Source organism: Pongo pygmaeus, chromosome 23, assembly GCF_028885625.2.
Source record: "Pongo pygmaeus isolate AG05252 chromosome 23, NHGRI_mPonPyg2-v2.0_pri, whole genome shotgun sequence".
In the NCBI taxonomy this organism is placed as follows: Eukaryota; Metazoa; Chordata; class Mammalia; order Primates; family Hominidae; genus Pongo; species Pongo pygmaeus.
The window spans coordinates 52,143,566-52,156,105 of NC_085931.1; the positions used below are offsets into that span (position 1 = coordinate 52,143,566).

Genomic DNA, 12,540 nt, shown 5'->3' on the forward strand with positions numbered 1-12,540 from the left:
CAAATCCTTTTTTTTTTTTGAGGCAGGGTTGCTCTCTGTCACCCAGGCTGGAATGCAGTGGTGCAATCATAGCTAACTGCAGCCTTGACCTCCCTGGCTCAAGAGATCCTCCTACCTCAGCCTCCCTAACCAAAACGCCCAGCTAATTTTTTCCATTTTTTGCAGAGACAGGGTTTCCCTATGTTGTCCAGTCTGGTCTTGAACTCCTAGGCTCAAGCAATCCTCCTGTCTCGGCCTCCCAAAGTGCTGGGATTACAGGCGTGAGCCACTGCACGCAGTTTTTTTTTTTTTTCTTTGGAGACAGAATGGCATTCTCTTGCTCAGGCTGGATTGCAGTGGCATGGTTATGGCTCACTATAGCCTTAGACCTCCCAGGCTCAAGCAGTCCTTCCACCTCAGCTCCAAGAAGCTGGGACTACAGGCTCATGCCACCACACCTGGCTAATTTTTTTTTCTTTTGTAGCGATGGGGTCTTGCTGTGTTGCCAAGGCTGGTCTCAAACTCCTGGGCTCAAGCAATCCACCTGCCTCAGCCTCCCAAAGTGCTGGGATTACAGATGTGAACCACCGTATCCAGCCTCTTCACACATTTTCTGTTACATGCTGGGTAGATTCATATACATTATCTCATTTGCATCTCATGAGTCAAATATTTTTATTTTATAGATGAGAAAGTTGAAGCCCACAGAAGTTAAATGACTTGCCCAAGGCCCTATAGCTAGTTAGGATCAGAGCTGAATCTAGCGCTATAGTACACACCAAGATGCCACAGTTATCTGTGTGTCATCTGCCTCTCCGATCCTCTTTGGAGCAGTCTAGGTCCCAAATTAACTTTTCTGTGACTTAAATTGTTTCTGAGTTGAGATCATTTTGATGTATATTGAACGGGGAAGAATTTTTCTTTTTGAGACAGCATCTCACTCTTGTCACCAGACTGGAGTGCAGTGGCGCAATCTTAGCTCACTGCAACCTCCGCCTCCCGGGTTCAAGCAGTTCTCTGCCTCCGCCTCCCAAGTACCTGGCATTACAGGCACCCGCCACCACACCCGGCCAATTTTTGTATTTTTAGTAGAGACGGGGTTTCACCATCTTGGCCAGGTTGGTCTTGAACTCCTGACCTTGTGATCCACACACCTTGGCCTCCGAAAGTACTGGGATTACAGGTGTGGGCCACCGTGCCTGGCTAAGAATTAATTTATAATATATCTTCTACCCCAGAAAGTCTTTGTGAAGTACCTTAGGATATTTCACTTTTTTTTTTTTTTTTTTTTTTTTGAGATAGAGTCTTGCTCTGTCACGCAGACTGGAGTGCAGTGGCACGATTTCGGCTCACTACAACCTCTGCCTCCTGGGTTCAAGCGATTCTCTGCCCCAGCCTCGCAAGTAGCTGGACTAGAGGTGCCCGCCACCACGCCTGGCTAATTTTTTCTTGTATTTTTTAGTAGAGACAGGGTTTCACCCTCTTGGCCAGGCTGGTCTCGAACTCCTGACCTCAGGTGATCTGCCGGCCTCAGCCTCCCAAAGTGCTAGGATTACAGGCGTGAGCCACCGCACCTGGCCCACATTGTTATACAATATTCTATCTGAACCATGTCAAAATATCATCATTTGTAAATCCAGAGGAGCCTGGTGAATTCCTAACACATATTTTCTGTCTTGTTAAGCTGTTGAATTGCATCACGGTGGAGAAGTGTGTAAATAGGAGTAATGATCTTGGTGTTTGTAAAAGGGGTATTTGAAAGGTTCCCGAAAGTGTGAGGGGCTGATAGCAGATCTGCAGCTTCTCCCCCCATGCACTAAAGCCAGTCATAATTCTACCTGGTTTGTGTCATCCTCCATTAGGAGACCCCATCTTCAGAACCAATGGAAGAAGAGGAAGATGATGACTTGGAGCTGTTTGGTGGCTATGATAGTTTCCGGAGTTATAACAGCAGTGTGGGCAGTGAGAGCAGCTCCTATCTGGAGGAGTCAAGTGAAGCAGAAAATGAGGATCGGGAAGCAGGGGAACTGCCGACCTCCCCGCTGCATTTGCTCAGCCCCGGGACTCCTCGCTCCTTGGATGGCAGTGGTTCTGAGCCAGGTGCCTTCAGAGTGTCCCCGAGGATGGAGAGGAGGATTATAGAGGAGATTATAGAGGAAGAGGGGGATGGATATAGGCTATATGGGCAGAGCCATCCAGATGTAAAAGGCTGTTAACTGATTTCTAAGGGATCAGATGTGTAAGGACCTGTAAGGGAGAAGAAGCACCCCAGATAGCCACTGTGTTAACTTCCTTTGCTGAAGTCTGATTTCTTTTTTTTTCTGAGACTTGAGTCTTGCCCTGTTGCCCAGGATGGAGTACAGTGGCATGATCTCAGCTCACTGCAACCTCCACCTCCTGAGTTCAAGTGATTCTCGTGCCTCAGCCTTCCGAGTAGCTGGGTATTCCTACCACCACACCCAGCTAACTTTTGTATTATTTATTTATTTATTTTTTTTTTTTTTTGAGACGGAGTCTCGCTCTGTCACCCAGGCTGGAGTGCAGTGGCGCGATCTCGGCTCACCGCAAGCTCTGCCTCCTGGGTTCACGCCATTCTCCTGCCTCAGCCTCCCTAGTAGCTGGGACTACAGGCACCTGCCACGACGCCCGGCTAATTTTTTGTATTTTTAGTAGAGATAGGGTTTCACCATGTTAGCCAGGATGGTCTCGATCTCCTGACCTCGTGATCCACCCGCCTCAGCCTCCCAAAGTGCTGGGATTACAGGCGTGAGCCACCGCGCCCGGCCTAACTTTTGTATTTTTAGTAGAGGCGGGGTTTCAGCATGTCAGCCAGGCTGGTCTGGAACTCCTGAACTCAGGTGATTCACCCACCTCGGCTTCCCAAAGTGCTGGAATTACAGGAGTGAGCCACTGTGCCCGGCCTTAGTCTAATTTCAAATTGTGACTTCATTCATTCTTTCATACAACTAATGTGTATTCAGCACAGATTAGATGCCACTGAGTAGCATGGTGCTGCTTTTTTGTCTAAGTATATCGTGGATTTCCAACCTGGATATTGAGAAGATAGGAAACCTCAAGTGTTTTGGTTACTTTCTGAGAAGGGACAAACAACTTGTGGTTTGGAAGTCAGGGTGGGAGTGGGGAGGTAATACATGATAAAGTGACCCTGGGTAGGAGGATTGGGTTGGGGGCAGGCAGATGAGAAACCCTATGGATCATCTGGAAGCCAGTTGACTTCGGAAATGTGATGCTTGGACAGCTGCTGAACCCCTGTGTCAGGGCCTCCCATGTATGGACTGCCTGTGAAGAGAGGCAGGCTAGATAGTCTGTGAGGACACTGCCATCCCTTAGATCCCAAACTTTTTTTGTTTTATTTTGAGACAGGGTCTCACTCTGTCACCCTGGCTGGAGTGCAGTGGTGTGAAAATGGCTCACTGCAGCCTTGACCTCCTGGGCTCAGGCAATCCTTCCACCTCAGCCTCCTGAGTAGCTGAGACTACATGCGCACGCCACCATGCCTGGCTAATTTTTGTATTTTTTTTTGTAGAGACAGGGTTTTGCCATATTGCCCAGGCTGGTCTTGAACTCCCAAGCTCAAGTGATCACCCACCTTGGCCTCCCAAAGTGCTAGGATTACAGGCATGAGCCACCGCACCCAGCCCCAAACTCGTTAGAAGAGTAATCTAATACTCTTTGCAGTTGAATCTTATTTCCTTTTTTTTTTTTTTTTGAGACGGAGTCTCCCTTTGTCACCCAGGCTGGAATGCAGTGGCACGATTTAGGCCCACTGCAAGTTCCGCCTCCTGGGTTCAAGCCATTCTCCTGCCTCAGCCTCCCCAGCAGCTGGGACTACAGGCATCCGCCACCACACCCAGCTAATTTTTTTTGTATTTTTAGTAGAGACGGGGTTTCACCATGTTAGCCAGGATGGTCTCGATCTCCTGACCTTGTGATCCGCCCTCCTTGGCCTCCCAAAGTGCTGGGATTACAGGCGTGAGCCACCGCACCCGGCTTTTTTTTTTTTTTTTTTTTTTGAAACAGAGTCTTGCTGTGTCACCAAGGCTGGAGTGTAGTGGCGTGATCTCGGCTCACTGCAAGCTCCACCTCCTGGGTTCATGCCATTCTCCTGCCTCAGCCTCCCAAGTAGCTGGGACTACAGGTGCCCTCCGCCATGCTCAGCTAATTTTTTGTATTTTTTAGTAGAGACGGGGTTTCACCGTGTTAGCCAGGATGGTCTCGATCTCCTGACTATGTGATCCGCCTGCCTCGGCCTCCCAAAGTGCTGGGATTGCAGGTGTGAGCCACCGCGCCCTGCCTTATTTCCTTTCTATTTATATTGTCTTCTTTTCATCCCTTGCCTTTTATCTTTCTCCCTTCTATCCTCTTCCAGCCCTTCTCTTAGAATCTTAGGATTTAGAACTAGAAGGAACCATTAGAGACCACTTAGACCAGGGGTTCTGCACATTAGAATCATCTAGGGGAGCTTTTAACAAACTACAGGTGCCAGTATCCCATCACAGACCAATTCATTAGAATTTTAGGTTCAGGCTTTTTTTTTTTTTGAGACAGCGTTTCACTTTTGTTGCCCAGGCTGGAGTGCAGTGGTGCCATCTCAGCTCACTGCAACCTCTGCCTCACAGGTTAAAGGGATTCTCCTGCCCCAGCCTCCTGAGTAGCTGGGATTATAGACGCCCACCACCATGCCCGGCTAACTTTTTTGTATTTTTAGTAGAGACGGGGTTTCATCATGTTGGCCACGATGGTCTCGATCTCCTGACCTTGTGATCCTCCCGCCTCGGCCTCCTAAAGTGCTGAGATTACAGGTGTGAGCCACCGCGCCCAGCCAGCTCAGGCATTTTTAAAAGCTCCCCAGGTGGGTCTAATAGTGAAGTCATGGGCCAGGCATGGTGGCTCACGCCTGTAATCCCAACACTTTGGGAGGCCGAGGCAGGCGGATCACCTGAGGTCAGGAGTTCAAGACCAGCCTGCTCAACATGGTGAAACCCCGTCTCTACTAAAGATACAAAAAATTAGCCGGGCGTGGTGTCGGGCGCCTATAGTCCCAGCTACTCAGGAGGCTGAGGCAGGAGAATCCCCTGAACCCAGGAGTCGGAGGTTACAATGAGCCAAGATGGCGCCACTGCACTCCAGACTGGGCAACAAGAGCAAAACTCCATCTCAAAAAAAAAAAAAAGTGAAGTCACGATTAAAACACTGATCTAGCTGGGTGCATTGGCTCACGCCTGTAATCCCAACACTTTGGGAGGCCGACGCGGGCAGATCACGAGGTCAGGAGATTGAGACCATCCTGGCTAACATGGTGAAACCCTGTCTCTACTAAAAACAAAAAAATTAGCTGGGTGTGGTGGCAGTGCCTGTAGTCCCAGCTACTCGGAAGGCTGTTACAGGAGAATGGCGTGAACCCGGGAGACAGAGCTTGCAGTGAGCCGAGATTGCGCCAGTGTACTCTAGGCTGGGTGACAGAGCAAGGCTCCGTCTCAAAAATAAATAAATAAAACACTGATCTAGTTCAGTCCCTTTACTATATAGATGAGAAAATAGAGCCGCAGAGGTTAAGTGACTTTGGCACTTTTTCTTCCTATAAATTTTTTCACTTTTTTTGAGACAGTGTCTTACTTTGTTGCCCAGGCTAGAGGTACAGTGGTGCAGTCATGGCTCACTGCAGCCTCAACCTCCTGGGCTCAAGCAGTTTCCCCTCGCCAACTTTAACCTCCCAAGAAACTGGGACAACAGGCTGGTGCCATCACACCTGGCTTTTTTTTTTTTTTGGCAACAAGGTCTTGCTATGTTGCCCAGGATGGTCTCAAATTCTTGCCCTCAAGCAATCCTCCCTCCTTGGCCTCCCAAACTGCTGGGATTACAGACAGGAGCTACCATGCCTAGTTTCTTCTCAGTTTCCTCTCACAAACTTTTCAACACTCACCTGTTCCCCCAGTCGTCCTCATGGATTTTCATTAGCCCCTCTGTTGACATCTGCAGCCAAGGGAGGCCAAGCAGCAGCACTTTGTTCAGGTAGATTCAGGATATACGCACCAGTACCTCCCACTCCTCCTCTTATTCCATTAGCCTTTGTGGGGGCAGGGGCTCACCTGGTTAATGCAGTGCCCCAGGTTTTGAAGGGCCCATCATTTTGTTTGCTTTGAGGTGGCCATATCGGGTGAGTCATGTGCTAAGTTCTCTTCCCAGCTGTCTGTGAGATGTGTGGTATCGTGGGTACAAGGGAAGCCTTCTTCTCCAAGACCAAGAGGTTCTGCAGCGTCTCCTGCTCCAGGAGCTACTCCTCCAATTCCAAGAAAGCCAGTATCTTGGCTAGATTACAGGTGAGAGGCAGCCACTTGGATCCTTCCCGGTGCTTTTGGTGCTGAGATAGGAACCACCAAGTGACTGAAGGCCAGGGCCGGGAAAGTTTGAAAAGGTCCTTGCTTGTGGCCAGCTGGTATTTATTATGTTCTCAAACTTCAGAGGACAGAAGAATCCATTTGTGGAGCTTTTTAAATTATAGGTTCCTGAAGCTACCCTCCATTACCTACCGTCATCCCCCAGAGTCTGGTGTATTCAGTACCTTTTAAACAAGAACTATGGGGGAGTCTGACACCCTTGGTCTTCACCCCACACTTTTATAAATCCTTTCAAAGGAAATTGGGAAACAGGCCCAAGGTTCACCAGCCATGGTGGCTTCAGGAAGACCGTGCCTCATCTGACTCCATGTCACAGGCAGCTACCTAGAAAGTCTTGCCAATTTTCTAAATTACTGACATTTATAGAATCTTTAGAGATGGAAAGATTCTTGGATGTGGTGTTGAACCCACACATTTATTGATAAGTATACTGAGGTCCAGAGAGGTAGAATGACATACCTAGTGTGGCTCTGTAGGACGAGAATGGCGGAATTGAGGCTGGAACCTCATCTCAGGGGCCTGATCTTACACTGATTCCCCGTAGCTGGGACCAGCATCCGCAACACTGCTTCCCAAATTCGCCTGCATGTTGGGATCACCTGGAAAGTTTAAAAAATATTGATGCTGGTCGGGCACTGTGGCTCACGCCTATAATCCCAGCACTTTGGGAGGCTGAGGCGGGCGGATCACAAGGTCAGGAGAACGAGACCATCCCGGCCAACATGATGAAACCCCATCTCTACTAAAAATACAAAAATTAGCCAGGCGTGGTGTTGTGCGCCTGTAGTCCCAGTTACTCAGGAGGCTGAGGCAGGAGATTCGCTTGAACTTGGGAAGTGGAGGTTGCAGTGAGCCGAGATCGTGCCACTGCACTCCAGCCTGGGGGGATAAAAAATTATGTAAAAAAAATATATTGATGCTTGGGTCCTACTCCGAAAGATTCTGATTTAACTGGGATGGCGTGTAGCCTGGACAGAGATTGAAAGAGCTCCCAGGTGATCCTAATGTGCAGCAAAGTTTGAGCACCACCAATGTTTATTAGAAATTGCTGTGTCCCAGATCCTTCTGCTTACTGCTTCATACACTGTCGCCTTTGTGAGACTATTACCATTGTTTCCCCATTTTGTAGATTTTAGTCAAGGCACCGAAAGATCCCTCTCTTCAGAGAGCTAAGAATAATATTGGTAATATTAATAGCTATAGTTTGGGAGTACTTGCTAAGGGCTTGACATTCTCAGTCCAATAACGATCTTAAAAAATTTGATTTAAAAAAAATTCCTGTTTATAAAGGCTCAGAAATTTTAGTAACTTACTTAAAGGTATACAACTAAAAATTGTAGAACTGGGATTTGCCCCTAGGTTTGTTTGCGACTTAAACCCAGATTTCTGCTTCACTGATCTCTTTAGTAAATTCCTGGCCTTCCTGTTCAGTACTTAAGTTACAAAATACAGACCAGATCAGTGGCCATTCCCTTTGGAAAGGGAGGACCCCCTTTGAGTACCTGATGAAAGCCGTGGGCCCTCTCCCGAACATTCGCATATGTACAGAAGGTTGCTTCCCAGTTCATGAGCGTTTCTGGCCCCCTGTGAGGCCCATTCTTTGCTTTGGATCTATCAGTAGTGACACTGGAGGAAGGAGATGACTGAGACTTGAATCTGGGAGGACAGAAAGGCTTAAAAAGAGAACATGGGTCTCTCCCTGCTCTGCAGCACTGCCTAGCACCCCCGACCCTTCCCCGCAACCACCCCCTGAGCTCAGGATTGTTATTGTCATCACTGTTTCACACATGAAGAAACTGAAGCCCAAAAGAGGTTAAGTCACTGACCCAAGCCCAGGACTTCAACTTGGCGGCCCAAATCCAGACTCATGATCCCAGCCGCTGGGCTACACAGAGCCTCTCTCCTCCTCTCCAGGGAAAACCACCGACCAAAAAAGCCAAAGTCCTGCACAAAGCTGCCTGGTCTGCCAAAATTGGAGCCTTCCTCCACTCCCAAGGGACAGGACAGCTGGCAGATGGGACACCAACAGGACAAGACGGTAAGACAGCAGAGGGCCCTGCTTAGGAAGCTGCCATGGCTGGGGAGGAGACTGGGTTTGGGGTGGCCTTTCCTAGGAATGAAGACTGGGCAAACCCGCCAGGTAGAAAGTGCCCTAGCCAGGGTCACCGCGGATTGCATCTTCCTCACCTGTTGAGTATTGTGGAAATTACCCAGAAAAATCCCTTCAAACACCCTTAAATTACCAGGACTCCTACCCATGATAATTCAAAAGCCAAGAATTGGCTGTTTTTGTTTCTCTTTGCTTTTATCCCTGTGGTTTCTGTTTCCGTGGGGCAACGAAGGCCCAGATATGGTTTGAAGGCAGGTTTGGAGAGGGGTGGTGGGATAAGGAAAGGAGGCTCTCTCTTTTTTTCTGAGTGTGTAGCAATTGCTAAGCAAGTTAAATGTATGCATAAAGCAACTCCGCTATCATTGTTCTGAGTTTCTAACTGAAATTGAGCTCAGCAGGCAGGAGCTCAGTTGGAGGGGCCTTGGTGTGTGCGCACCCCCTCCCCCACATTTAGATTGGGTGTGGCCAATCAGGTTGAGGGAGAAGGGAGGAATTTAAGCCCACGGATATTTCAGTTTTCCTCTTTGGGGGAAGAAGGGCGAGAAATTTCCCTTTGAATGTTCCTCTACTCCTGAGAGTCTTGCCACCTTTCAATTCAGTCCTCAACAGTGGTCCCTCATGGCCACTGGTGGAGCAGGTATGGGAGTGAAGGAGGGTGTCGTGGGCAGCGCTGTGAGAGGGGCTACAGGGGGTGGGGGACCTACCTCTGCAGGTCCCACAGGGCCCTTGGGGTCCAGGCTCCTGGAGTGGCTGCTGCGCAGGCTCCCAGTCTGACTCGTCCTCTTTCTGCTCTGCAGCTCTGGTCTTGGGCTTCGACTGGGGGAAGTTCCTGAAGGATCACAGTTACAAGGCTGCTCCCGTCAGCTGTTTCAAGCACGTGAGTGCCCTGGAGCTGAGGGAGGGAGGCCGGAGAGCCGGGCATGGAGCTGCTCCTCCACCTGCTTCACCAGGGCGGCTTCAGGCTGGACAGTGACAGTGGGGAGGTCTGGGCAGGAGACGGATGGCATTACCGCTCGCTGCATTTCATGTTTATGTCAAAAAAATCCTCCTACAAACACTTCTATCACCTGCTTGGCTTCACTCCCGGTCTGAAGTCCTTCAGTTTATTTACATAATGGAACTTGGTGCTAGCTGATGTTGAAGGGTCTTTCCACTCTGAAACCCTTCTCTCCTTTCTCCCCCATTTGCAGCATTTTCCCATGGAAAGCAGGGTGCTTCTGTAGCTGGCCTGGGCCCCGTGGGCCCCGAGGGCCCCGAGAGGCAGATGTGGATGCTCCTGGAGCCACTTCTGTAAAAGGTTCCTCGATGCGGATCATTTAAAAGCCAGAACGAAGGGCAAGGCCCTTGGGGGCGGGGCTTGAGCGCAAGAACCGAATATCCAGCAGCTGTAGCGTGTGGGAGCCTGCAGGCCGGGAGAGCAGAAACCACAACAGCACTCTTGTTTTGTCTTCACACCACTTTCCTAAGCTCCAGGAAATCCAGGAGGAGGCCTCTTTAGTCTTGAGGAAGTAGGGAGTCTTTTACCCAGAGTAAGCCCACTTCCCAGCCTCCTTTCAGAACTGCCCGTGAACTCTGGGGAGTGCCCTGAACAATGACAGCTGGTTCTTGACTCAGCTAACTCACTCCTCTCGTCTCTGAATGGCTAATGAAGGTGCACATCCTTCCTGCTGGAGGGGGAGCCTCTTTTCTGCCCTGAATTCTCTAATAGTCTCAGCATTTTCATTCCCAGGGAGTTGCATCATACTTGTGTCTAACACATATAATCCAATTTGTTTTGTAAAAAGCCTGCCCCTGGTTGCCTGGGCTAGCGCAACTGTGTTGGGGTTCTGTGATGAACTAAACTCAAGTGACCAGGGAGATGGAATGGGATACCTCAACTGGCTGAAGCCAGGGCTGAGAATAAAAAAGGTGAATTTGGCCAGGCGCAGTGGCTTACCCTTGTAATCCCAGCACTTTGGGAGGCCGAGGCAGGCGGATCACCTGAGGTGAGGAGTTCGAGACCAGCCTGGCCAACATGGTAAAACTCCATCTCTACTAAAAGTACAAAAATTAGCTGGAAGTGGTGGTGGGCACCTGTAATCCCAGCTACTTGGAAGGCCGAGACAGGAGAATCCCTTGAACCTGGGAGGCGGAGGTTGTAATGAGCTGAGATTGTGCCACTGCACTCCAGCCTGGGTGATGGAGCAAGACTCTAAAAAAAGTGATTCTCCCAAAGGAGAATCAAAAGTACCATTGGCAGGAAAGTGAGGATTAGGTACTGGGAAGGCAACTGAAACAGTCCAGTGCTGTCCTGGGGCATTTTATTTTATTTTATTTATTTTTTTGAGATGGGAGTTTCACTCTTGTTGCCCAGAGCTGGAGTGCAATGGCACTATCTCGGCTCACAGCAGCCTCCCCCTCCCAGGTTCAAACGATTCTCCTGCTTCAGCCTCCCGAGTAGCTGGGATTACAGGCATGCGCCACCACCATGCCCGGCTAATTTTGTATTTTTAGTAGAGACAGGGATTCTCCATGTTGGTCAGGCTGGTCTCGAACTCCCAACCTCAGGTGATCCGCCCATCTCGGCCTCCCAAAGTGCTGGGATTACAGGCGTGAGCCACCATGCCCAGCTCCCTGGAGCATTTTATTAGGAGGGGAGGTAGAGAGTAAACTTGCAGGTGGATGGCTGTGTGTAAACGAGGGGGTCATAATGCCCACAGCCCAGGTTTGAGTGATGATTGAAGGAAAGTATATTTGTGCTAAGAACAGTGCCCCACCGTTGCTCGGGCTGGCACAGGGACGAAGTGATCGAGGCTCACCAAGGCATCACGTGCCCAAAATGATACAGTAAGAAACCAGTCCTATAAAGATGAGGACTCGGTTCTGTCTGACTCTGGGTCTCTAGCCATCACCCTGCATCCCACCACCTCCACCTCTACTTCCGGCTCAGCTCTTCAAGGACAGGAGACCTCATCTCTTTATCTCTAGTGGCTGGTTCTGCACACAGTGGGTGATGCGAAAAGTTGAGGTGCAAACGAGGACTTGACTGAGGCCGTGAGGCAGTCTGTCTCCCCTGCTAGCGCAGTTAGCTCACTCTCTCGGTACACTCTCATCGCCACACAGGTCCCACTCTATGACCAGTGGGAGGATGTGATGAAAGGGATGAAGGTGGAGGTGCTCAACAGTGATGCTGTGCTCCCCAGCCGAGTGTACTGGATCGCCTCTGTCATCCAGACAGCAGGTGAGTGTTTGGCCAGGGCAGGGCCAGGGATGTGTCTGCAGAGTGACATCTCTAGATGGGTGAACAGTGTTGTAGGCAGGAGTTGGCTTCATAAAACAAAAATCCCACCCACTGGAATTTCTGCCCCACTTCTAAGGATTCTTCTACCGGAGAAGGGAACACAGAGCTTGGCAGGCTTGGAAACCCCAATTTTGTTTGTTTGTTTTTGTTGTTTTGTTTTTTTAGATGGTGTCTTGCTCTGTCACCCAGGCTGGAGTACAGTGGCACGATCTTGGCTCACTGCAACCTCCACCTCCTGGGTTCAAGCGATTCTCCTGCCTCAGCCTCCCGAATAGCTGGGACTACAAGCCACCTGGCCACCACACACGGCTAATTTTTGTATTTTTAGTAGAGAAGGGGTTTCATCATCTTGGCCAGGCTGGTCCCAAACTCCTGACTTCAGGTGATTCTCTGCGTCCCAAAGTGCTGGGATTACAGGCGTGAGCCACCGTGCCTGGCTGGAAACCCCAATTTTTAAAGTTTGTTCCAGGGCCAGGTTTCGTGGCTCACACCTCTAATCCCAGCACTTTGGGAGGCAGAGGCAGGAGGATTGTTTGAGCTCAGGAGTTCGAGACCAGCCAGGGCAACATAGTGAGATACTGTCTCTACAAAAAATGAAAAAATTTAAAAAGTAAAATTCATTCCAGGGATGATCAGGTTATAGAGAATTAACTCTCAGCACCATGCCATAACGCTTTCCGAACTAGGAGCATGAATTTGTTTGGCTAGGACTGTTGTGGACAACAGGAATCCACTTGCCTGGAAGTATAGGT

At 49.6% G+C, this 12,540-nt stretch overlaps 1 protein-coding gene across 3 annotated transcripts in view; it reads left to right on the forward strand.

Moving 5' to 3' along the window:
- L3MBTL2 (L3MBTL histone methyl-lysine binding protein 2) overlaps window positions 1-12,540 on the forward strand; it is a 33,753-nt gene that overhangs the window by 9,759 nt on the left and 11,454 nt on the right. For all 3 annotated transcript variants that reach the window (XM_054469913.2, XM_054469912.2, XM_054469914.2), the window contains 5 exons: window positions 1,842-2,079; window positions 6,187-6,320; window positions 8,313-8,436; window positions 9,306-9,385; window positions 11,611-11,728. In XM_054469913.2, coding sequence (XP_054325888.1) covers window positions 1,842-2,079; window positions 6,187-6,320; window positions 8,313-8,436; window positions 9,306-9,385; window positions 11,611-11,728 — 694 coding nt within the window. The remainder of the gene's footprint in view (window positions 1-1,841; window positions 2,080-6,186; window positions 6,321-8,312; window positions 8,437-9,305; window positions 9,386-11,610; window positions 11,729-12,540) is intronic.